The sequence below is a fragment of the Python bivittatus genome, unplaced genomic scaffold, assembly GCF_059951505.1.
Source record: "Python bivittatus isolate LINGU-HERP-01145 unplaced genomic scaffold, Pbiv_v1 ctg000160_np1212, whole genome shotgun sequence".
Lineage (NCBI taxonomy): Eukaryota > Metazoa > Chordata > Lepidosauria > Squamata > Pythonidae > Python > Python bivittatus.
This window is the reverse complement of record NW_028277076.1, coordinates 7200637-7227484: the sequence shown is the minus strand read 5'-3', so window position 1 is coordinate 7227484 and position 26848 is coordinate 7200637. Positions and strand designations below refer to the sequence as shown.

At 42.8% G+C, this 26848-nt stretch overlaps 1 protein-coding gene across 1 annotated transcript in view; it reads right to left on the bottom strand.

Moving 5' to 3' along the window:
- Positions 1–13718: 13718 nt before the first annotated feature.
- MED27 (mediator complex subunit 27) overlaps positions 13719–26848 on the bottom strand; it is a 104063-nt gene continuing 90933 nt past the window's right edge. The window contains exons 7-8 of the mRNA XM_088147064.1: positions 19519–19596; positions 13719–15069 (exon numbers count right to left, since the gene is read on the bottom strand). Of these exons, the coding sequence (XP_088003190.1) occupies positions 14935–15069; positions 19519–19596 (213 nt within the window). The 3' untranslated portion in view covers positions 13719–14934. The remainder of the gene's footprint in view (positions 15070–19518; positions 19597–26848) is intronic.

Genomic DNA, 26848 nt, shown 5'->3' with positions numbered 1-26848 from the left:
CTGTGGGCATCTATTTAGTGCTAAAAACTTGCAAAACAATCAAGAAATTGCTTCTAGTAGACCTTGGCTGTCCAAAACAGGTCAGACTTATTCTATGGAACAAATGCCTTCAGGGACTGAAGCAACCCCCCTCTTTACAATTTAGGAGGAGCTAAAAATGTGTTTCTTTGCTCTGGCCTTTTAATATATTCATGTTCTCCGACTTTATTGGCTTAGCCTTTAATACGTTCATATTTCTCATTTTTAATTATGGTTCAATGATGCCTTTTATTGTATTTTTGGAAGCTGCCCAGTGTTGTTCAGAGAGTGGGCTACCCGTAAATTTTACATATTAAAAAAACCAATAAATCAAGATGGTTGAGTGCGATGAAGAGAAAAAAAACCAGGCACACATAGCATGCCATATGCAAATAAATTGCAGCATGCATTTCTGCATATGCATTATGACACAATTTGCTTTTTAGAAGAGAACCCATCATTAGATGCTTGGAGTGGAAGTTCAGCAGGACAGGACAAGGTAGGTCACCTTCTTTGTGGGAGTGAAGTTGGGATTTTGCAGCTCTTCCCCTGGTTGGAGAACTTTGTTTTTTTCCCCCTTCAAAAAACCATGTTGATATCCATTTTGGGGTTCATGCGACAATTTTCATGGAGAACGTGCCCTGGAATGGTGAGAAACCTTGTTCTAGTTTTTTAGCAATCATCATTGGAAGGGTGAGTAGAAACTGGTCCAAGCAGGCTGATCTTATCTGGACTTGAAAGCTAGCAAAACATTGCTTGGGTGGAAGTCTAGTCTTGGAAGTTGGAAAAGTTGCCCAGAAAACGTCATGTGATATCTCTGCAGACCCCATTAAACTAGAGGGAAACCTTACTTCTAAACAGAAAGCCTCTTGTAAGGGTGAATGTTTTGGCTATTTGTGATTACAGAGAGCCAGTTTGGTGGGATGGTTAAGGCACCAGGCTCGAAAACAGGAGACCATGAGTTCTGATCCTGCCTTGGACACAAAACCAGCTGGGTGACTTTAGGCTAGTAGAAGAAGGCAAGGGAACATGGGTCCAAAAATGTTGCCAAGAAAACTGCAGGGACTTGTCCAGGCAGTCACCAGGAGTCAAGACTGGCTCAAAAGCCCAGAATAAAAATAAATTGTGCAAGGGGATATATACATCTTGCACATCAATATGTTGTATCAGTGTGGGCCAGTGTGCAGGCATACACACACACACACACACACACACACACCTGTCTGTCTGTCTGTCTATCTATCTATCTATCTCTGCAAACTGATAGTTTTTAAGCAATGCAGAATTTAACTTTTTGACATGCACAGCTGCTCAGATGAAGGTGGTGTGTGTGTGTACATGTGTGTGGGAGAGCTCATGCATTATGTATCTTCACTCAGATCAATCCTTCGGCAGACTGTCAACTGAAAATCAAAGCCCAAACAAGGTGGTGCTGGAGGATACGACTTCCCAACCCTACATCCGTGGATCATCTCTCTCCCTAAATTGCCCACGTCCTCCTTCGCTCTAAACGCTCTGTCTTTGCCAGAAGCAGACTTAACAAAGCCCCAAGTTGGGGGGAAAAGGGATTTTTTTTTTTTAAATAAAAAGATAACAGACGCAGACAACTATTTTGGAGTTTATGCCAAGATCTTGCAGATTAATAATTGATATCAAAAGTAGACGGTCTTCCTCTTTCTCTTTCAGAACGAAGAGAGGACACAAAGTCACCTTGCAAACAGGGAGATTTTATGGAAATAGAGAAAGAGCTGAAGCTTTTTGTTTCGTTAAAAGCAGTAGTGCTAATGATGGGGCGTGGGTGTGCTTTTATCCTGCTAAAAGAATGTTTTGCCTGTCTGTCTGTCTATCTCTCCACCCATCCACTCAACTTATCTGTCTGTTTACCCATCCATCCATCAACTTTATCTCTCTCTCTCTCTCTCCATCCATCCATCCATCCATCCATCCATCCATCCATCCATCCATCCATCCATCCATCCATCCATCCATCCTATTTATCTATCCATTTTATCATCCATCCATCCATCCATCCATCCATCCATCCATCCATCCACCCACCCACCCACCCACCCATTGCCTTAAGCATGGATAAACCTTTTGGGGGTGGGAAAATCCTGAAGATGAATGATGAAAATCTTGCGCCCTTCTTGCCAATTTCTCTCTGGCCCACTTTTCCTCCAATCAGTTTTCCAAACTGACTCCAAATGCCTTCTCTTCTCTCTCTCCCTAATGCTGAAAAGGCAGCTGTTCCCCAGCAGGAGTGATCAGAACCAGAGGAGTAATCCTGGGTTTCTCCTTGCCTCCCCAATTTCCACTTTGAGGATCTTGTCCACCTTATCTGGATGGCAAAGTCGCTGGTTGCTGGCCCTGTTGTGAAGCACAGGAAGATGGTTCCCTCAGCCTGCAGTTAGAAGGTGGGGGGTGTTATAGAGAATGGGAATGTGAGGCACATGGATTTCTCTCCCTCCCCTGGAGAAGGAGCTAGTTTCTCTCTGTAGAGGGCTCTCAGAGCCAGTGCTAGTCCATGGGTGGTCCAAATTGTTAGTTCAGAGTCCCTTGGTAAGAGAGATGACTCCATATTAAGATCTTATGAAATATCTCTTTAGAAGGTCATGGATTCTTCTTTTCACTTAACTTTGCAATGAGAATAGCCAACTTTGTGGCATCTGGAGACTTACTACAAAGAGAGGTTGGATTTCTGCTCCACAAGTACCTGTGGAGCAGAAAAGTACCTGTGCTCCACAAGTACCACAAGTACCAAGGCTGTGCCACATTCAAAGGCCAGGAGATGTAATAACATTCAATGCATCCTGTTAAACGGGTCAATAGGATTCTCCAGTGTGTTTCTCTAGCTTCTCCCCACAAGCTTTTTCAACATTCAGTCAATCAGCACCAATCCAAAATAGATTTGCTGATTGCCCAATAATACGTTCTACCAACCCTCTCTTTGCCCCGGCCACTCCCACTTGTAATTTTCTGCACTGGGTTTTAATCAGGTGCACCTTGCCTCGTCAAAGGGAATTTGAATCTGCCCGGGTTGCACGGTGAGTGAAAAGCTAAGCAAAAGTTATTGATTGATCCTTGTTGAAGATTAATCAATCAGTGGCTCTCTGGGGTGGATGTGGACAGAGGACAGAAGAAGGATCTCCTAGTGGAAGAGAGACATGTGCAGTTCCTGATGGACCATCCGGTGGCATGCATTAAGACAAAGAAAGGGTCAGTTTACTTCCTCTAAGATCTGACAAGGTGTCTATACTGGTTGCCAATTAATTTCCCAGCAGAAGTCAAAGTGTGGGTGGTGGTTTTTAGAATCTTCAAGGATGGGGAGTGTGAGGTTCTCTAGATGTTATTAATTTCCCCCTACCCATCAGCTCTAGCCAGTCCAGCCAGTAGGGAGGGGGAGAGGGGAAGGATGGTGGAAACAGTATTCCAACAGCATCTGGAAAGTTGTTAATCAGTGAAATTCATTTCTGCAAGACATGGTGATGGCCACTAACTGGGATGGCTTTACAAGGGAGGACAGGTCTGTTGAGGGCTATTAGTCTTGAAGACTTCATGTTACCTCTGAACTGGGGGTAGCCTGCCTCTGGATCCCATTTGCAAGAGAACAATGTCAGGTCTCCTTCTTCTGCTTGGGAGCAGTTCAGTGGCTTCTGGTTGGCTCCTGGGAAAAAGTGAAACACACTTCAATGGTCATGAATTAGGATTTGGTCATTTCATTTGCCATATCTCCCTAGCGTGCTACCACCACTATTTGGGTTCATAAATTGCCCCAATAGAAAAAATGGCTATTGGTTGAGTTGATACTGTATGTGTAATGATATGCGGGAAAGACCCTGAGTGACTGGATAAAGAGACACTGCCAAGGGATTGGTCAGATAAGAGGGAGCACAGCCTTCAGCTGGATAGTGGGTGGGGCAAGAGGCTCAGAAGGGACCCTCCCTAGTTTCTCAGGCTGTAAAGGAGATGGGAAGGGGGATTGTACTTTCAGACTTGCATGATTCACTCAATGTAGCTTTATGATAAAGTAGAATTCGCTCATCTGGTTGTGATTCCTCTCTGGTTTACCCTGCAAGGCTGACAATATGCTAAATGCTAAACCACAGTTTAGACTTCAGAATAACTGGGTTTACACAACCCTCTAAGCCCAAACAAACCAAGATGTTATGGCTTCCTGCATTGAATGGACTGAAACTCTGTGTTTACATCCTCTGAAATAGAGATGGGATTGTGACATGCATGATGTCATTTGCCAGATGTCATCATACATGTCCCATGACAGATACCCATGGATAGAAATACCTGTTAAAGAATTTACGTCATTTATTTGTTTAATTTCAGAAGGAAAAGCCAACACTTTGGGTGCTTTTACATTATATAGGTTAGGTAAAAATCCTAGCTGGAATTTGAATTTCCCAAGAATACCAATCTAAGATGCAATTTTTTTTTCTCTGTGTTATTCCTTGATGAATAAAAAATATTTATTGTTCATTTTAATTGACTTCATAACAACAATAATAGCGACAGTTTCTCATTTCCCGAAAGGAGAGACATGAAGAAAAATATCGTATAACAGCATCCGAGTAGCTAAAACAGAAGCATCAAATAAAACATTATCCGGGAAGAGGAACAATTGGGGTAAAGAGGCACATTTTTGAAAGAGTCAGCTACGGGAAGCTGGTTGGAGAACCCCTCCTGCTTCTGCTGACATGCAATTATTCTGCTACAGTGCTGGCCTTTCATTATCGAGAAACAAGCTAGTGGACAGGGCAAAGGTGGAGTAGCCCAAGAAAGATGCTCGCTCATCAAAACCAAACAAGGAAATATGACTCAGCTCTTGGCCATCTGCAGAAAACACAGTCCTCATATGCTTGCCCAAACTTCTATCATGATAAAATGCAATCAAGAAACAAGTAACAAGTAACCTAGATGGTTACCTAAACAACCTAAGGTAGGATGTTGACCTACAGGGTAACCATCTAGGTTGGACATCTCTAGGACCACGGAGCAAGCATTGGGTCCCTCTCCTATTTTTGGGGATCCCTTAGAAGTCATTCATTCATTTCTTGACCTTGATGTCACAGGGGGACATACAGTACCTCCAACTTCACTCCTGACATGGGTAGTTTAGACCTTCTTAGAGAAGAAGAAAGTATTGGATGGGTGCATGCAACATTTAAGCTTTTTGCCTCTTCAGATGTTCACATTCTTTACCGTCCTGGACCATCGTAACAGGACACTTTACTATTATAAATATGGCAGCAACCTCTACTCATGGGAAATGATCTCTTTGGATCTTCTGAATATTTTAATCTGATCTCCCCCCACTTGGCTCCAAAGGTTGCCTCGAAAGGCCAAGGAGCTGTCCATCAGTCTAGGAATCAGAATATAAAAGATTGCACTGTCCTGCATGCAGCAGGATTAAACACTGCTTCAGCACTGGGTGGGCTCCAAACGAGCAGGTCTTTCGCTGATTCAGCTGACTTACAACTCCCTGATCATCAGCCTCCTGGTCTGGCTTCCACTTCAAAAGTAGGGTTCAAGATGGATGACTCTACGCTGCCAAAAGAGCTCTGCATCTACAGGTCCAGGTAGTTGAAAATCAGAGTTGAAAATCAGATTGTCAGGCTATGGAAATTGTGCTATGGTTGAAGAAAAACTGAGGTTGCCTCTTGTTGAGCTCAGTGTCTGCTAACTTCATAGATGCATCCATATTTTCTTCTTGGCACAACACAGAAACAGGGTGCCGTTGCCTTCTTCTCAAGATAGTTTTCAACTTCTCATTGTTGCTCCTTTCTTGGCATTTTCTGGTCACCTCCCAGCCAAGTATTACCGGGTCCAACCCACTTGTCTCTTCCATGGTCAACTAGTGCTGTCACCTGATGAGACAGTGTGGACTGATATAAACAAAAGACCATTAGATATATACAAATTTAGTTTTATCCACATGTTCCCACAATGCAGTGTCTTCAATTTCTTGCGACTACTGTCTCCATGGGCCTTGGTCAGCTTGACCAATAGCCAGAAATGCCGAGAGATGCCATCTAAACATCTGGAAGAGATCCTCTCTAGCAAAAAAGCAACATTTTTGTGGTTAAGGATTGCATTTTTAAAAAAGGTACTCTTTTCTCTCACGGATCCAGAATTTCCAACCCAGTTTCTATGCAGATTTGTGAATGGGGAAGATCCTTACTGAAATAAGCATTAAGTCAGACTAGCCAAATTGTTCTTGATGTTGACAAGACACATTTCCAGCTTCCCCAGAGAAATTAGGGACCAATTTTGCCTGCTGGCCAGCCTCAAACCCAAACGTTTTTGCACAAAAGGTGAAACCCTTGAGGTGACGGGAAGATAAATGGAGTCTTTTTCTTCCAGCGCTCCCAAAACTTCCCTGTGAGAGACTTGAAAGGGAGGTGAGCGTTGATCGCGCTGCAACATTTTGTTGAGAATCCTTCTCGCCTATCAAAAAATCGATCCTACTTTTGGGGGGTGTGGGGAGGGGCACTCCAGACAGTCCTTTTCATCTCATTTCACAGTGCAATTCCCTCTTCACTTCAGCCTTCAAGGGGAGAGTGGTTAATCCTCGGCCATTGGAAATCTTTACGCGATCAAAGGAGGCCTCTCTGCAACAAAAACTTTGAAAAGAAAGACGCTTCAGATAACACAAAGCAATTCAGAAACAGAAGTTTGAAAAAGAGTGTACACAGCCAAGGCTGAAGCCAGCAAGAAAATGCATTCTGATATTTGCTAGCAGAGAAGCAAGAACAACAGAGTTCTAGACAATAAAATAAGAAGATTCAAAGATGCCAGGGTTATTTCATAAACATGGGTTACTCCTACTGTTCACCACACCTCATGCATATTTTGGTATATAGTTCAACAGCACCTTAATGTATTTACCTCTTTTTCTCTTCCCCCTGCATCCATATTAAGAAACAAATAAATATTCCATCAAAATGGGACAACAGTAGATCATTTTGATGGAAGAATCTGAAACACCAGATTTATTTTGGGGGCCTACTGGAAAGAACCCATATTATTCCATAGGATGAAGGATCTGTGGAGTCCTTGGGGTTCTCTGAGCTTGGTTCTTTTCTTGCAAACGTTTCATTACCCGGCTAAGTCACATCTTCAGTGCTAAAATGGGATGAGGTTTGCTCTGCTGTTCAAAAAGTGGGTTATTTTCTTGGATATGCCTCCTATTACAAATATTTTTATTTTTTTAATTTGATTTGTTTGGGTCAACGCTTTCAAGATACAGAGGATCCTGTAACCAGCTGGAGAAATTCCTCTCCTTCCATTCTTATAAACAGCACTTTTTGTCAAAGTGGAAAGAGCGGGGAGAAGAAGTCAGTTGGCCTCTCTCTGGATGTCAGTCACATCAGTGACGGAGGCCCACCAAGAAGTTGCATTCTAACCTCAGAAAAATGCCCATCAAAAAAGGACTTGTTAGAGACGGATCACCACTTTTGGATCTTCTCTCTTTCTTTTCTCCTCCCCAAAGGGACCTGATCTATTTACGAGGCTATATACTGTCTCCTTTAACTTTCTAACTCGGACACCAGCTTTCATTACTGGGTGTGGGTGAAGTAACGAGTTGTGGCTGATATTTTTGCTTCAGAGAGTTGATGAAAAGGAAGACCATAAACGACCTCGCTGCAGAGCATTTTCATCCCAACAAAGAGCAACACAGAAATAAGATCGTTTTCTCTTTTGATCACAGGCCTTTTGAAGATGTTTTCACGTTGTTTAAAACTAGACTTGTGGTAGAATATCACCCTGATATCCTCTGATTGAAAGAGGAAGAACACTCCTTTACCACCCAAAGTTCTTCCCCCAAAAACTTTTGGCCGATAATAATTATTGACATCCCAGAATAGTCAAGTGTGCAGCACCAGGAGAACAGACAAACAACTGAGTCTGAATATCATCTGAGATAAACGGATCATGTATTCATGTCGGGGTTGTGAAATTAACCAAGCATTTTCCCCATGCAAATGAGTAACTTAAAAAAAGCACCGTTGTTTTCTGTTTAATTTCCTTTTGAATACTCATTCCTTTCCAGAGATGCTAAGGGAATATTGAAAAGGGAGACAGAAGCTTTGCTGGCCATCTGTACCAAAGCAACATGAATTTAAACTACCTTCCAGAGGAAATTGTGTTTAACCTGGATCGTGGGAGTTTATGGAGGGGAGGAAGGGAGGAAGGAAAAAGGCCTCTGAATTTAAGCCGTTGAAAGTGCTAGAATGCCAACTTCGGAGTGACATGACCTCTTATATCACAATCTTATGCATTTCTCTATTCAGAAGTAAATCCAATATATTCCTGGGATTTGCCTGGTTTTGGTGAGGTCTATTATGTGAATTTGACCCTTGTGCTTCTATAGCGGTCAAGGTTTGCTCCTCATTAACCCAAGCCAACAATAATTGAACTTACAGAATTGGAGAATCGTCAGATAGCCCACCAAGATTTTACCGTGCAACGTTTTCCAACTTTGGCAGCTTCCAGGGGTGTGAACTCCAACTCCCAGAATTCCCCAGCCAGCACAGCCATTACTGAGGATTCTGGGAGATGGAAATTGACGCAACTGGGAAACCCTGTTTTCCTGGAACTCCCTTGGAAGAAGGAAAAGACATTAAAATGGAATAAGGGCAAATAGGAACAAAGGCTTGTGTACTGGGATAAGTTTTCTAGGACAGACAAACTTATTACATATTTTTTAATGTTGCCAGGCTTAATTCTCTATCCCCCAAATTTTCTGAATTAGGTACTATGCATTACCCTGGACACAATGAAATTCTTGGAGTTCCTATAACAAATGCTAAGGGATTATGCGTTTATTTTATTTAACTTTTTTATTAGTTTTATTTCCCCCCCCCCCAAGTGGCAGTAAAATACAGAACAATGATGGCTGTTAATTCGGCTCTCTATTGATCTTTTATCCCCAGTTAAACTCACTGATGTATGTGCACATGGGGGGGGGGGAGGGAGGAGGAAGAAAATAGAAAGCAACCCCAAAGGGTAACAACTCTACAAGCAGAAACGTCCAAGACCTTTGGTTAGAAAATTAAAAACTTTTGCCGTGCTTGATGGCTTAATCAGCTGATCAATACTGTTCGTCATCCTGGCAAGGAAGAAGCTGACCACCACGACACATGCACACCAAGTATTGGCACCAAGAGAGATTTGAGAACAGAAAATTAAAAATGTTGCATTCCTCCAAAACCGGAGAGAAATTGAACTTGGGGTGGGGACAGCTGTTAATTAAGTTGCTTTTCTAAGCTGGATTTTTCAGCCAGCAATGCTTGCAAACATTCACCGAGATGTTTCCTAGCGTTACTAAAGTCTGTTCTGCATTTATTTGGCACTGCCCTTCTCAACAAGATTGAACTGCAGCAAGGGAAATGATGGAAGCCGTGGGAAAACTTGGGGAAAGTGCTAATAGAAGATTGGGTTGGCTTTGTTGTTGTTCAGTCGTTAAGTAGTGTCCGACTCTTTGTGACCCCATGAACCATATTGCGCCAGGCCTTCCTGTCCTTCACTGCCTCCCTGAGTTTGCTCAGTTTCATGCTCATTGCTTCAGTGATGCTATCTAACCATCTCATCCTCTGCCGTCCTCTTCTCCTTTTGCCTTCCATCTTTCCCAGCATCAGGGTCTTCTCCAAAGAGTCCTCTCTTCGCATTAGGTGACCAAAGTATCTGAGCTTGAGCTTCATTATCACTCCTTCCAATGAGCAATCAGGGTTGATTTCCTTTAAGATTGACTGGTTTGACCTCCTAGCAGTCCAGGGGACTCTTAAGAGTCTTCTCCAACACCACAGTTCAAAGGCATCAGTTCTTCAGCGCTCAGCCTTCTTTATGGTCCAGCTCCCACAGCCACACATTACTACTGGATGGGTTGGCTTTGGGCAGACGCCAAATATGGTCCAGTTTTCAGGGCTCGCACTTTAAGAAAGAAATGGGAAAAGTTGGAGAACTATGATGATTGAGGGATTAGACACTAAGATCTCTGGGGAGAGGGAGATGGGAGGAACCAGGAACATTTAGTTTTGGGAATGGAAAACTCTTGTTCTGGGTTACAGGATAAGGGACATCAGGGTGCTTGAATTTGGATTCCAGCGCTAAGCAGGGACGTGGGGTTGACGCGCTCCATTGTCCCGTTTAATTCCATAAGTGTACTTGCTTTAAATATTCCAAGAAAGCTGAATGAACGTGTTCCATCTGCTTTCACTGCAGGAGAATGTGTAGGGCTAACCCCTTTGCCTGAAATAATTTATTCAGGGAGGAAGCTACAGCAGCCGAAAAAATACAGTTCTAGAGCTCTTTGATAAACTGAAAACAAACAGATCGCAGGGGGCAGGTGGCAACTATCCAAGGAGTCTTCAAGAACTCAAATAGGAAACAGCAGACCTTCTGTCAAAAATATGTGTCACATCCCCAAGATTGTCTTCGGGACTGGAGAACTGGAAAGTGGCCAACAGCAGTCCAATTTAAAAAAAAAAAAATGGAACTGACATGCAAGAAATCACATGCCAGTTTAATCTTAGTTTGCTCTTGGCGAAGGAAGAATAACTTTTTTTCTGGGCTGGAAAAGTTCTTGAAGGCCACAATTTTGATTTTGGAGGCTACCTAGAATAACTTCAATCAAAAATGTGCTCAGGAGTACCTACACGGCTTTAGATTGATGCAATATACAAAATTATGGTTGGAATGGAGAAGATACTAATGACAACAGGTACAATCAGCAGCCTTAGAAATGACAATGAAGGTATTGAAGTGGTAGATAACTTCTGCCTTTAGGATCAACCATCGATAGTAAAGAAACAAGCAGTCAAGAAATACGCCGCAGACTAGCACTTGGTAGAGCAGCCGTGAAGGCCTTGGAAAAGATATTCAAATGCGGTGATGTGTCTATACCAGTGTTTCTCAACCTTGACAACTTTAAGATGTGTGGACTTCAACTCCCAGAATTCCCCAGCCAGGGGAATTCTGGGAGTTGAAGTCCACACATCTTAAAGTTGTCAAGGTTGAGAAACACTGGTCTATACCTACAAAGATCAGAATCGTACAAGTCATGGTATTCCCCATGACTCTCTATGGTAGTGAAAGTTGGACTTTGACAAGGCAGGGTAGAAAGAACATTGATGTTTTTATACTTTGGTGTTAGAGAAGACTCCTGAGAGTTTGTTTGTTTGTTTAAAGATGGTATGGCCATCCATCTTAAAGTACAGCTCTGGGCAGCTCACAACAATATGAATATCATGGATAGCCAAGGAAACAAGCAATGGATCATCAGACAAATCAACCCAGAGTTCTCATTCGAGGCCCAAATGACCAGGCTCAAATGATCCTACTTAGGAGGACATATTATGCAAAGACCCAGCTCTCTGGAGAAGGCTCTGATGCTGGGAGAGGTGGAAGGAAAGAGAGGAAGAGGATGACAGCAGCAAGGGGGATGGACTCAGTGACAGTGTTGATTGGGGTACCATTTGAAGACCTGAAGGACCAGGTTGGGGACAGATCCTACTGGAGAAAACCTATGTGGTCATTAAGAGTCAACACCAACTTGTAACCTTAGAGACAGAGGGTAAAATATAAATGTATCTATAATTGCTGTCAAGAAGATCAGAAGCTACTTCTCTATCATCTTTCTTTTCCTTTCCTTTCTCTACTTTCTTTTCTTGCTATTCACCATTTTTCTTTATTTTCTGTTATGGCTGTTACTTTGTTAAAAATTTCTTTCATAAACACTATTTATATAAAAAAGAGTCGACAACAACTTGATGGCATGTAATCCATCAATCATTGGGGAAAAACAGATTGTTCCATTCCCCCAAAGTACTAAAACTCAGCCCTCAGAAGGCAATTAGGTAGGAGAACATCGAAGGGTCTCTTTTCCTCTCCCTTTCTCCTGCAAATTGTCACCCTCAGATCTTACTTTCCACCAAGGAGGCAGACAGTCCAGCCATTTGCTATGAGAGTTTCCAGCATTAAAACGTTGGAAACCAAAAGAAATGGTTTTCCTGATATTGGAGGCACCGTATTTGAGAAATCCTACAACGCCAAGCGGGCTATCAGCAGAAAGCAAGAAGGCATCTTACAATTCCATTCCTCTAATGAAATCAGGACATGAGAAATGTAATGCTCGGTTCTTCAAATACCCTACCAAGGGAAAAAGTCAACCAGTTCTCAGGGGAATCTGTTATCAGGAAGTACTGTTTATCTCTCGTTTCCTTAAAAAGTATAAAAGGGGGAATGAAACACTCTTTGCCAAGAACTACTTGGATCTTTTCTTTCCCCTTCTGCAAGAACCTGTGCTTACTGTCCTATTGCTACTCCCACCTTGTCCTCTGTAATGCCTCCAGCACCATGCTGTTTTTGATTTAGTTAAACAGAACCCATGCGAAAGCTTGCGAGTCATCTCTCTCCCTCTCAGGATGAAATGTGAAAGGCAAGAAGATCTCTTCCTTGCAAAGGTTACCAACGAGGAAGGCTTGAAACGCAAGCGGGCTTGTTTTCAATTTCCTGGGCTTGAAAAACACCCCAAGGGCTCTTGATGCCTAGATTTAGTTCAAAGATGGGCCTTTCACTTTCAAAAGGCACATTTGTGTCTTAATTTTAGCATCAACATAGTTGTCAAGAGTCACCTTGGAATCCTTCTCAACTTTCCCTAGAAGCTACTTTTATTAGGAATGGAGGACTCGAGATCCACGTAAGCATTTGTGTTTGTTCATTCCGTCCCTGTTTCTATATTAATCAGTAATGTTTTTTTAAAAAAAAAAAGCACAACGGATTATGAATACGAAGGGCCTTTATACAATGGGTTCAGTCTTAAAAACACGCATTTCAAGCTTTTTCTCATCAAAAATCTGCATGTTTAACCAAGTAGGTACTTTGGGGAGGGGGGGTAGGCTGCATTGTAAAATTCTGAGAAGGGAGAAATGCAAAGGATAATGATATTCCAAACAGTGCATCAATCTGGGAACTGCAGAGAAACTGAGTTTGTATCAGAATTCCTGGAGATAAAAAACCCCTCCCCAGTGAATCTTGCAACATCTTAACACATACAATAGATTGGAGATTGCACTTCAGCCTAATCCAACTTCAGTAAAAGAAGGGGAAGAAGAAACTTTTGCTATTCCTTTAGTAAAAGAAAGGGGTTTGTGATAGCTTATTCCACCTCCAGAGCATCATGTTATTTTGGCTGAGTTCACACTGCTCTAAGTCATGGTTTATGGAATAAACCACAATTCCCTGGGCTCACGCGTCATGTCAGTCCATTGTTGTCTTTAGAGGAGCGTCTCCCAATGCTAACTTGGTCTTGTTCTGTTTTTCCCTTGTAATTAAGGGAAATGTCCTCCTTGGCTCTACCTTGGCCAGGTAAAGTGGTGTAGAGAGTCAGGAAGATGACCTTGATGGAAATATGCAGGAACCGTTCCCTAGCCAAATGGGGCTGAAACATTTTTTTAAGTCCAGAACAGTGAGATAACATTCAGGCAGACACCTCCCTAATTCACAGGAGTATAAGAAGGGGGAGAACAAACAGCACAATCAGACCTGCATGATTGTTACTGTAGCCAATCTCAAAGTAGTTTTAGCCTTCCTTTGGAGGTGATTTCCTGATCTGGTCTATCTAGTGGGGCTGACAAGTAGTGTCCAGCTGGGAAGTGGGGTGAACTCAACCCATCTCAGCTAAATCCCAGCTCTGTGGGCCAGATTGTTTAGTAGAAGCAGCACATGCCAACCTCTCTTAGGGATGAAGAAAGGACAGGATAGGCTGGAATGACCACTTTTCTTTCCAGAAAAATAAATCAGATCACTGGTAGAGATCCTTTTCTTTGCTTGTTCATCATTTAGATGATATACGGACATCCTTACTTAAACCAGGGTTTAAACACAGCTCTCTTGAGTATGTTTTGGGCAGAAATGTAGGATATAAATCAAATGAATAACAATATTAACCCCAAAAGGCAAGCAATTCAGCCCCGATCAGACCACATTCTGCTTAAAAGGATGTGTGAATCCTTTGAATCAACAGTTCCAGGAGATGCCTCCCTTTGAACTTTGCAATGAAGGGAATGAAAGCAAGACGGATTCTTTTCAACACGGTCCCTTGTTTTAATAACAAAGATGAACAAACAAGGAAAACTAAAAAACATGAATGAGCTATCAATTAAGAGTTTAATTCATCTGACCAGCTTTAGTTTGCAGGCAAAATAACACATAGAAAAATGTAAGGGGACGGTTCAGAGTCTTTCCACTGGTGACTTTTTGCTCCCAACAGGGCTGCATCCAGGAGAGGACTTGAGAAGCTAAGGAACAGGTGTCAGAAAGCAGGAAGGAACATCTGCCCCTTCTGGAAATGATGAGTAAGGGGTTATTGACAAGATTCCTTTTGAACCCTGATGTTCTAATTAACAGTCCCATTGCAATCATAATAATAAAGAGGAAAAGTGGGGGAAGGAGCCTGTTTTGGACTTCCACTCAGAAATAAAAAATGCATTGTTGAAAGAGAGACCCTGACCTCTTCAAAAGACAAAAAGGTAAAAAAAGGAGAATCGAAGAGCAAAAGTATTAATTTTTACTCATATCAAGAGAACTTCAGAAGTGCAGACTAATTTGATGGAAAACCTGCATCCTCTTGAAAGCCATCAAGGAACTCAAGCAGTGATGCTGGGTTCTGAGAGATGGACAATAACCATTCTTCCCATTCTGGGTTGAACAAAGTCATTATCATGGGATGGGTTACAATGGTCCACCAAAAGGTTCATTTAATCCTCCTGAGGTTCATGCAAATATTGATCTTGGTCAAGGAGGAAACAACATTTTTAGGTGTATGGAAGATCTGACTTCTGCTTTGTGCTTCTCCATATCCATCTTTTGTTTCCACATGTTCTTATCAGCCTCTAGGTTGGGTTATTGCCTACATGTGTCATGGAAGGCTTCCAGCGTCCGAAAATCACGCCAGGTCGGGGGTAGGCCATCCTGCAGAAATTTTCCACAGCGCTGGCATGGAGCTTGGAATAGCTTCATGTAACTTCTCAGCCAGGTCTGAAAAAGAAAAAGAAAACCAAGTATGAACCCACCATCATCATAGCTTTGGTTGAGACCAAAACATGTCTTCGATGAAGCCCTGATGCAAATGTAGACAGGAAGTGAGCGAGGCCCAAGGGCACAGTTTATCTGAGCTTTTGCTGTCCTAGAATCCGTGTTTTCTTCCAACTTTTTCTCAAGGCAATGACAGAAACAGACATTCCTGCAGCTATAAGCAGGCATTTGAAAATAGGTCATTGTGGACTGAAGTCAAATTCAGCTTGACCATTCACCAACAAGGGTGACCTTGTAATACTAAGCTGGGCTGAGAGAAAAAAAAATGACCAGCCCAAAGTCCCCCAGTGAGATTCTATGACCAAGGATGGACTTGAAACTTGGACTTCCCCCTCCCATTGACTATGATTGCCCACTTCAACATGGGCTTCATCCAGGTGCCTGGACTTCATCTCCCAAGGTTCTCAGCGATCTCCATGATGGCTGGGATATTCTGGGAGTTACCCATCAGCACAGAGGGAGTCCACCTGGCTACAGCCTCATCTCAACTGACACAGGATTGCATTGACTTATTAAAAAGGTTAGGAGACCTAGTTATAAGGGAATGCATTGCACTGGGGTAAAATTATGGAAGATTTGGAACCTTGCAGAATTGCATGATGATCTCCTAGATGTTTGGGCTGTGAACTTTTCCATCAACTCCATCAAGCCAGAAGGTTAGCTTTTGCATATTGACAGGCCTTCTGCCAGGAGCAAAGCCATCTCCCAAAACACATTTCAGTAAACTATGCAAAGTCTATTTTGTTTTCCATCTCTTCTGGCAAGGCAGCCTTGCATTCATCACACACGTATGCGCGCTAAGAACAGACTGATCAAGAAATTGTAAATAACAAGAGCTTCCAGTGCTCACCTGTTCAAATGACAAGGAAAAAAAATGGTCTTGCATAATATGTGGGGGGTTGTGGAACCCAGTTCCAAAGTCCTGTCCTGTTTTAAAGATGGAAACAACTTTGGAAGAGCGGTTGATACTGTCATTGCCCTTGACAACATCACCCACCTGAGGCAGTCTTTTAAACCTTAAGAACGTTGCTGAATACAAAATCTTAGTCTTCATATAAAAACATATATAGTAATAGGGTCAGCATTACAGAGTTGAGATGTGTGCATTGTTATTTCCAAACGCACATCATGACCCACTCAAGAGAGTAACAAAGTAGAAGGAACAGTCCATGATAGTACTGGAAATTGATAAAGCACATCTGTATGGGGAGATGGAAGCTGAGGCACACAGTTCCATACCAAAACTATGGACCTTGCCGTCACTAAATGTGGGGATGGCCACCAATTTAACTCATCTTAAAAGGGGAGGATGGAAGATCTGGGTGTCAACAGCTACTGGTCTTGAGATCTCCATAATCACTGGGAGCACCTCTGCTGCTCGAGAAAAGCAATAGATGAGGGCACTTGAGTCTCCTAAGTTCACATGGTTGGCCAACATGTGTCAAGGAATGTTGGATTTGATTCATCTTGGATTGATTCAAAAGGGCTCTTGGGTTCTTCAGCAAAACGTTCCTGCATGGTCCATAAGCCAGATACTGCTGCTGCAGCTGGTCCTGAGTTTACTCGTTGCATATTAATGGCCTACTTACGTAATGCAGATATATTAATGTTCATAGCAACATCAGTCCATCGTTTGGAAGTGACTTCTCTTTTGCAAAGAGAGTGCATGCATAGATGAAACTGAACTCAATCACTTCCCGTCTGGTAACATCTCTACAAGCCACGTTCAATTACTGGAGAGGGGGTAGGAAAATGGCATGGAAATAAGGTGGGAGAACTTTCTGTGGCTCTTCACAGACCACAGAGAGCCACAGTGGGTGGAACAAGAGTGTAAAGTGGGCAAAGTCAGGATTTTATTTTAATCCTGGGTTTTATGGAAGAGGTTTTTTTCCTCCATTTTTAAAAGCCATGCAAAGCCTATTTTAGAGCTTACCACTATAGTGTGTGTGTACGTGTGTACATGCGCGTGTGTGCGTTCCCTGCCTTGGAACAGTACCAGTTTTCAGAAACCGCAGTCAGAAGAGGCAGCAAAAATGGCCTTAGAAGCGTGTAGTCTTTGCCTTTTTAAAAATAATTTTTATGAAATAAATTTTTAACCAAGCAGCAACCATAAGAGAAAATAAAGATAATAAAAAAGAATACTAAAGAGTGAAAAAGAAAATAGAAAAGAAATAGAAATAGAAATAGAAAAGATTATAAAGAAGCAGCTTCCGATCTTCTTGAGAGCGATTATAGATACATTTTTACTGAGAGAGGCTCTCTAAGGTTACATCATACTTTCCTTCTTTCCATAAGCTACTCTTTCTAATCTTCAAACTCATAAATCACAAGTTTCATTTTCCTCTTCTGTCAGCAAAAAAATCCATAAGGGGTTTCCAGTCACTAATAAATATAGTTGTTGATCTTTCTCTAATCAAACAGGTTAATTTTGCCATCTCTGCTAGTTCTGTCATCTTCACCAACCGTTCCTCCTTCATTGTGGGTATTTCAGAGTCTTTGAAGCTTGTGGTTCTGAACACAAGGGTAAGCCGTGGTCATCAGGCATGATTTAACACTTCCATCCTTTGCTCTCTGTTTAGTCCCCTCTACTTGCTGTATGAATGAGGAGAATTAAACATATAAAGGGCTATCTGGAAATAGGTGAGAATGGAGGTCCACCATGGTTAGTTTTGTCTACATGGAGTAGTGATGCCTTCCCAGAATTTCTGACACAGATCTTTCCCTTCTTGTGCTGATTTTTTAAACTGGGGGTGCTGAAGATGGAACATGGAACCTTTGACATGGAGAGTTATAGGTGTACTGAAAAATATATCTAGTTGATCCTAAGCAAAGGTCAAGGTATAATAGAAGAACAGCATTTTAACAGCATTTAATTAGTCCTCGGTCATTAGGATGCAATAGATGGGGATGAGAAAGAAAAAAAAGCTAAGAAAGAGAAGAATGCTAAGCACGGTTTTCTAAGTAGATTCTTCTTGTCTTTTGTAAGAGACCATGTTATAGACCGCAATTACAGGCTCAAGGAGATATGCGGCTAAAATAAATAAAAATAAAACAAGTTTCTGGGACAATCAGATTCAAACCAGGAACAATGCTCATGAATCTTGTCATCTGAGGTCTTGGTGAATTATATCGATCAGAGAAAATTGTTCTCTGAAGACAACGTTGGCTGCCTTTATTAAAATGAATCCTTCTATCTTCATTGGAACTGCCTCTCCATCTCAAGTCGTCAATAACTTTCTCTCTCCTCCCCCAGCATTCTCGGAGTAGAGAAATCAAGTAGAATGGTATTCAAAGAGGGCTGGCCAATGGTGGTTTATTCGAGCTTCACCTGACTGGCCTCGCATTCGTCCAGACTCTGAAATATTCTGATGTGTTTTTTTCTTCCTTATAACATAAAGATAATTCAGATCCAATGAGGTCTTTAAACTATTTTCAGAAGGTGGTTGTCAAGAGAAGGAAGGTTAGACCTTGTCTAGATAATTAAGACTTCACTGTATTATGGTGGTGGGACTGGACACCTGACATGTGAAACAATGACCATTATTGGCAGTGGGATGAGTATCTTTAGTTTGGCTTTATTATATGCCATTGCAGGGAATCAAAACCACATTTTCACCAGTCTCCCCACATCCACTTTCAGAGTTTTGCTGGGAGGTAGGACGTCGGCTGTAATGAACAAGGAGCTGGAGAAATGTGAGGATGATCTGGGGACTGAGAGGTATGCAGCTTTTGGTGAAGTTCAAAACCCTGGGCAAGAGATGGGTTCAGATCTGATAGGACTCTGCTTCTTCTCCACTCTGCTGCCTGGGGCACTTCACATTTCTGTTCTACCCATGTTATGGGCGTACTGGGAAGCATGGAGTTGGCTATGTAGGCTCTGCTTGAGTCACATGACCAGAAAGGAGTGGGGCATAGAATGGAGCATTTGCCAACATTGCCCAATTGTCTCTCCCATAGGATTACATTAAGGGGATTTTTCAAGATTTCTCCATAACTCACGGCCGTGCGTAGCTGATTTTGGAACTCAACTTTTTTTTTTTAACGGCTCACTCCCCCTGCCCCAAATTTGAGCCTGTTCTATTCAGATTTTGGTCCATTATTCAGCTGACGGACAGAGAATTCTGAACCCCCTTCCATAATTTATTTTCAACGTTGTGTTGGGTTGGAACGAATAAGACAATGCTAGATTCTTTACTACTGCAAGGCCACCCTACAATGGTATTTCTTTCAAGTTGCTTCAAGAGAAGAATGACCTTACACCAATTAAGACCTACTGCTCCTTATTGTGAACGTATTCAAACCTTTTGACTTGATGATCTTTAACCGTAAATACATATAATGCGATGGAAAGCAATGACCCGTGATGGTTGGGGACGTCTGCAGCAAACTTACCATGAAGGACCTGACGACCACGTCTGGCATCTGAGGTAGCTGGTAATGTAACAGGGCTGTGGTTGCATGGTCAGTCACCTGCAGACAGGGTAAGGAAGAAGAGTTATGAAACCATAACCCAAATAATTCTAATGACTGCTGTATTACAAGATCGAACAATAACCAAAGTTTTGTACCTCCTTCTCATTCCTCTCCTATGTAGTGGACCACCTGACTCCCTCTTTTGCACGAGAGGGGCAACTTCCATCCATCTCTGGATGTTGCAATACGCAACCAAGTTGTTTGCCACTGACTGTGTGAGAACTCTGACATTTTCCTTCTTCATGGGGACTTCTACACTGCAAGCTTCAGAGCCAGGGACAGTCCTGCTTTCAATACAGGTCATCCTCATTTAGTGACCACAATTGGGACCGGCAACTTGGTTGTTAAGAGAAGCGGTTGCTAAGTGAAACCACAATGGTGCTTATGATCTTACTTCTTCAGCTTTCCTTTGCTTCCCAGATCTGCAAAGGTTGTAAATGCGAGGATTGGTCGCAAAGTTATTTTTTCATCACTGTCGTAACTGCAAACGGTCACTGTATGAGGCCGTTGCTAAATGAGGACTGCCTGTATTTACATGATGCTCTAGAAGCCTTTGGGGAGAAAGAGGAGGGCACTTTAAGTAAGTAATTTAAAATAACCTCTCTGTATCATGGTTCCTGTCCTATGGAACAGCATACCCCTGAGATTCAGAGGTCCCTGCTGGCCTTTCTTAAGGCATAGAAGACTTGGCTGGCTGGACAGATAACAAACAGAAAACAAAGATACTTAAAAACCCAAATAGGAAAATAAATAGATCACATTCACAGGTAGGCTAAAATAGGGCTGGGTAGTTTGTGTTTCTGTTTGTAATGGGAATTCCCAGCCCAATTCATTTCTTCGGGCACCCTACAATAGCAGTAAGTTACCAAACCAGAACCCAGCAAACTGCATTGTGGCTGAGCACAGGGTGGGAACCCAGTCTCTAAATCCCGCGGTGGAAGAGTGGTGCATACAGATGGCCTTCCTTCCTATATCTTCATCGCCCTTCAGCTCACGCCAATTAACATTCAGGCCCTGATGCTTGTGGTAAGTGCAATTCATCAGTGGAAGCGCGCACACCCCGGCCTTTAGCTCTGCTGTAGAGGAGGTAATTTTCTTCCCTCACGGCGAGTCAGAAATCTTTGTCAGTCCTGTGCAAAACATCCCAGCATCTCCCAGCGGCCATTCCCAGTCTGCATTAATAGAGCCATGCATGGAAGGATGGGAGGTTTTTTGGGGGGGGGGTGGCTGCTGAGAAAGAAAAATCCCCCCTTATGGGTTCAGTTCTCCAAATGAAAATCTCTCCCTTGCTATGCTTTCAAGGAAGGAAGGAAGGAAGGATCAGAATGAGAGGAAGGAAGGAAGGGGAGAAGAGGAAGAGGAAGAGGAAGAGGAAGAGGAAGAGAGGAAGGGATGAAAGAAAGAAGGCAGGCAGGCTAGAATAGGAAGGGGAAGAGAGAGAGAGGAAGGAAGGAAGGAAGGAAGGAAGGAAGGAAGGAAGGAAGGAAGGAAGGAAGGAAGGAAGGAAGGAAGGAAGGAAGGAAGGAAGGAAGGAAATTCCAATGGACACATTCTTTGGAACTCACCATGTTCCTACCCCAATTTTTAAAAAGATGCTCTTAATTAAAAAGAAAAGGTAGCATGCTGCAAAACAAGGCCTCTGTGCTCAGTATCGATCCCGGAAGTCTTCTAAGAAAATGAAAAAGGAGGTGCCTGCAGGCCAGTGGCTCCCTTGTCTTCTGCTAAATGAGCAGTGGCTGGCATTTGTTAATGCCTCCTCTGTTAACCTGCCTCCACAATTCCTTCAGTGGCCCATCGGCTTAAACATTTGGAGAGGCTTCCGGCTGAAAAACTAACAAACTAGAGAGGCACCGGAAAGAGAAATCAAGTTAAAAAGTAGAAGGGGAGTGCTTTTGCCAGCAGGAGAATGAAGTAACTAATCGTAAGTTGCTCTGGGAAGGTTAGAAATACATTAACTGAGTAAATGTTAAGTTTGCAGGTGTTTATAGCAAAAAGATTCATGCTGGCCAGAAATGCACCTAGTGGCCCCTGGAATGGCATAAAGCAGACCAGCACATCTCTGATTCTGGAGGAGTTGGCCAACCTTGTATGGTTGTACTGCATCCAAAGGATGGCCCTTTGGGGTGCATAAAATCTTAATTCACAGGTTTCCCTTTTTGCATTCCCACTCTAACCAATCAGATTTTCCCCAGTGCCTAGTTTTCCTCTCCCCAAAGCAAAGAGAGCTTTCGACTTACAGTACAGCCATGCATACAGTTAAAGTAAACCATTGGCAATAATATTGGCCTACTGTTGTAGTTCAGCCTATGTCAGCCCTTCAAGGTGGACCAAATATGGACACCAAAGACGTGCAAGCGAATCCTACTTTTATTATAAGGTCATAGTAACAGAATCTTGCAAGTCTGAAGGTGCTTCTTCCCTCCCTCCCTTTATCTTTATAAGAACTAGGGAGGGTCTTGTCTAACAGGCTTCCTCAGATTACAGTTCTGCCCTGGACTCAGGTTTCTTTTATCTGACCGTTGTCTTGGTTGTGGCTCTTCCTTCTGTTCCTGTGATTTCTTCTGCCCATTACAGACAGATATAGATAGATAGATAGATAGATAGATAGATAGATAGATAGATAGATAGATAGATAGATAGATAGATAGATAGAGTAGATAGAGTCAGCCCTTTAAGGTAGACCCAACTAGGAAACCAAATGCTAATATTATTTTTATTATAAGGTTATAGTAACAGAATCTTAACATCATGAGAAATGCCAGGCTGGAAGAATCACAAGCCAGAATTAAGATTGCAGGGAGAATCATCAACAACCTCAGATATGCGGTTGTTGGGTGGACGATACCACCCTAATGGCAGAAAGTGAAGAAGAACTAAAGAGCCTCTTGATGAGGGTGAAAGAGGAGAGTGCAAAAGCTGGCTTGAAACTCAACATTAAAAAAACTAAGATCATGGCATCTGGACCCATCAATTCCTGGCAAATAGAAGGGGTAGAAATGGAAGCAGTAACAGACTTCATTTATTTGGGCTCCAAGATCACCGCAGACGGAGACTGCAGCCATGAAATTAAAAGACGCTTGCTCCTTGGGAGGAAAGCTATGGCAAGCCTAGATAGCATATTAAAAAGCAGAGACGTCACCTTGCCGACAAAGATCCGCATAGTCAAAGCTATGGTTTTTCCAGTAATAATGTATGGCTGTGAGAGCTGGACCATAAAGAAGGCCGAGCGCCGAAGAATTGATGCCTTTGAACTGTGGTGCTGGAGAAGACTCTTGAGAGTCCCCTGGACTGCTAGGAGGTCAAACCAGTCAATCTTAAAGGAAATCAACCCTGATTGCTCATTGGAAGGATCGATAATGAAGCTCAAGTTCAGATACTTTGGTCACCTAATGCGAAGAGAGATCTCTTTGGAGAAGACCCTGATGCTGGGAAAGATTGAAGGCAAAAGGAGAAGAGGACGGCAGAGGATGAGATGGTTAGATAGCATCACTGAAGCAATGAGCATGAAACTGAGCAAACTCAGGGAGGCAGTGAAGGACAGGAAGGCCTGGCGCAATATGGTTCATGGGGTCACGAAGAGTCGGACACGACTTAACGACTAAACAACAACAACAACAGAATCTTGCAAATCTGAATGTGCTTCTCCCCTCACTCCCTTTATCTTCATGAAAAAGCGTCTTGTCTGAGATGCTTTTTCAGGTTACAGTTCTGGCCCGGACTCAGGTTTCTTTTATCTGAGCGTTGTCTTGGCTGTAGCTCTTCCTCCTGTTCCTCAAGGTTACTCTTTCTTCCCATTTCAGCCTGTGATTTTTGTTTTAATAGATCCACCACCAAGGTACTACTACTACTATTACTACTACTATTAATAATCTGGTTTGGAGAGAAATAGGCATTGCCACTAACAAATTCAACTTGGGCACGCAGCACCCTGAGCTTCTTGTAATATCTGGCTAATGAGATTTCACTGGAATGTAAAACCTTATAATCATATTTTCCAAACAGAACAAGAGGCAGCCGGTAACAGCTACAGATGCAGAGAAAGAAGTGGTTTTTGTTTTGAACACTATCAAAGCCAATGCTAGAGAAGAAGAAGAAAAGAAACAGAAATCTCCCAAACAAGGCACAGTGACGAGGGGGGGAAAAAATTGAAGCGTCTAAGCAAAGAGGAGGGGGGTCTCTGCCAGAACTCCAGCTTCGTCCCCCCAAACGGCGATTTCTTTCAAGACGCGTTTCCTTTGACAAAGGAGGAACAGTTCGGAAAAGATCAGCCTCCAGAGAGTTATTTATAAGATAATTAGTTTTCCAGGCCACAGGAATAGAATCGTGGGTTCCAGATATTTAATTTGCCCATCCGAATTTGGATGCTGTTTGATTGGCGACCCCCAAAGTCGTTTCACGTAGGATCCCCCCCCCTTCCAGTTCCCAATCGCTGCTCATTTTAATGCTATCTGATCTTCTAATCCCAAACTCTTTCCTTTAATGTTGGTTCTAATTCAAGGGGGGAGCCTTACAGTTGCACAGGTCTTGACTACAACTCGGCGGGGAGGGGGGGAACAGACTCAGACCCATTGGCCGTTGAATTAGACCCCTTTAATTTGATAAAAGGCTGTTCTGAACTTACTGTCTGCCACTGTTAGCTCCTTTGATTAAAACCTGCACTTGGCCAGAATACCAGCAAAGGACCAAATCTGGTGTGTTGAGGAGGAAGCAGCAAAAGAGAAATAGAATTTGCAAGCGAGCTGGACCCAGGTAGGAGCTGGGAATAAAAATATTCTTTTCACGTGCCCTGGCTAGTTCAAGTCTTCTTGGGTCTTCTTGTTCTATTCTGGACAGAATTTGGTCTTATTCTGTTCAGTTTTCAGTCTCCACTGATGGCTGGAACTCTGAGCCCCTTCACACAATTTCTTTCTAGAGAGCTCAGCGGTGAATATTCCCAAGAAACCGAGCCGATTCATCAATATATCGTTATATCGGTATTGACACCAACCCCTGCAGGGGTTGGGACTACAGATCCCAGAATGCCAGTAGGCCAAGCCCCGGCATAAGAAAGATGCAGATTGCTTAAACAGAAGATCCATTTTAGGAATGAATGAACAAAACTTCCCTGCTGAATGAAACGTGCGTCCTGGTTAACCAAGAGGCTGGTGGGTTTAAATGACAGGGGAGCAGATTCTGGTTGAAGGTCAGGAAAACCTGCTAAAAGGAAGAGCAGTTGGAGAAGAGAGCCTGCTGGGGAAGTGGACGGGGTGTGTGTGCTCCTCTGGGACTATTTAAATTGGGACCCCCACCCTAGCAGACGTGCAGGGGGCCCTTTCAGTGCGGGCTCCAAATAAAATCGCTCGTTTGTTGCATGCTCTGTGGAAGCAGAACAGACCCTTTTCTGACGTGTTATGAAAAGGCACCAGCTTTCGTGAGGTCCGTGAGTGGAGTTCTCCTAATTTTGGGGAGAATCGGCTAAGGTTGGGGGAGCTATCCAGGCCAAGGTCATTTGTAGGGGGCTGATGGCAAAGGGGAGCTTCCGTCAGCTCAAGAACCCCCAGCTAAAAAGCGGGGGGGGGGGTATTTTTCCTTTAATTCTTGCAGGTTTCCATTTTAATTTCATTCCTCTTTTGATCCGGATGCTTTTTTTACGCTGCTGTTGTTTGTGGGGTGGCGGAGGGGGGGGACAGCAAAATTTCATCTCCTGAGAAGTAAGCTGCAGATTAAAAAAACAAAAAAGCAAAAACAGAGGACAGGATGACTCTTCAGATTTCCCCCCCCCTTTTCCCTTCCTCTACAAATGAATCAGCCTTTTTTTTTTTTTTTTTTTTAACAGGCAGAGCAAGTGGAAGTAGAAAATTACAGTAAGTGATTATCTGGCGCAGATTTTAATAGGTGAAATGGGACATCTAATTTTAAACAAAGGAATATAAAGGGATGCTTTTTTTAAAAGGGGGAGATATTTTATGCTCTGACGTGATCAAAAAAGGGTGTGAAAACCTTGTCCCCCACCCCCATCCAGCCAATTGCAACTTATTCCACCAATCAAGGGTAAAGAATGAGAGTTTAATGTGATTTTGATGCCCCGTGATACACACGTGAAAAGATAAAGTTGGTGCTGAGGTTCATCAGAAAACTGCTATAAAACAAAATAATAATAAAAAAACCCCTCAAAAGCCAATTTTGTAATGACTTTTAAATACACCTCTAGCCATATATACTGAACGCATTAAAGGAGAGGAAGATAAAGAGGCTGAAAAACTTAAAAAAAAAATACAGAGAGTTTAGGGCATTTAGAGCTTCGATTATTCCTATTTTAAAGAAAAAGGTGGTTAGAGATTAAGGACATTTCCAGAGGATGCAGAAAAAAGATAGAATCATGTCTCCCCTCTACAACCCTGACATTGGGGGAACGCATAAAAATCAGCAGGGTAAGGAGAAAGAAAGAAAGAAAGAAAGAAAGAAAGAAAGAAAGAAAGAAAGAAAGAAAGAAAGAAAGAAAGAAAGAAAGAAAGAGGAACGGGGAGGGAGAGAGAGAAAGAGGGAGAGGGAGGGAAGGAAGGGGAAATAGAAAGGGAAAGGAGAGAGAGGAAGGAAGGAAGGAAGGAAGGAAGGAAGGAAGGAAGGAAGGAAGGAAGGAAGGAAGTTCTTGTGTATAATAGATAACTAAATTTTAGGAATTTAGTGCCATCTGCTAGGTGTGGAAGCAACTGGGGGGTCCTAGTCAGGAGACTTTAGATTGAATCTTCCATGCTGACCAAGTGATATGGCATGCAGTTTGATGCTCAAGCCTTTGGAAAGAGGTGCTGACGTTTCAGCACCCCGTTGCACGTTCCAACCATGCGAGGGGTCAATTTAACCGGCTGTCCCCGCAGCAGCTCGTCCCTCGTCCTTGGGGGGGGGACGGTCAATATTCAATAGCTGATTATGCAGGCATTTGTTCCCTGCTTTTCCTTGGGAGATTAATGACAGAAATGCATCTTAATATATTACAATTCTGCTGTGTCCTTGTGGCACTGGGGAACTGGGGCCTTGAAAGGGCACACTTGGGAGAGCAAGATTGTGCGCCAAACTGGGGCAGTTAGAGGCCTGTCAGAAAAGCCAGGGTGCCCCTCCAAAATTTCTCCCAACTCATGCCGAATTGGCCAAATCTCAAAACGAGGGGACAACAGAAAATGTTAATCGATGGAACAGAGAGTTTGCAACTGATAGATGGTTACTCCTTTCAGGCTCCTGGGATGAGAACAGGCTATGAATATTTTTTAAAAAG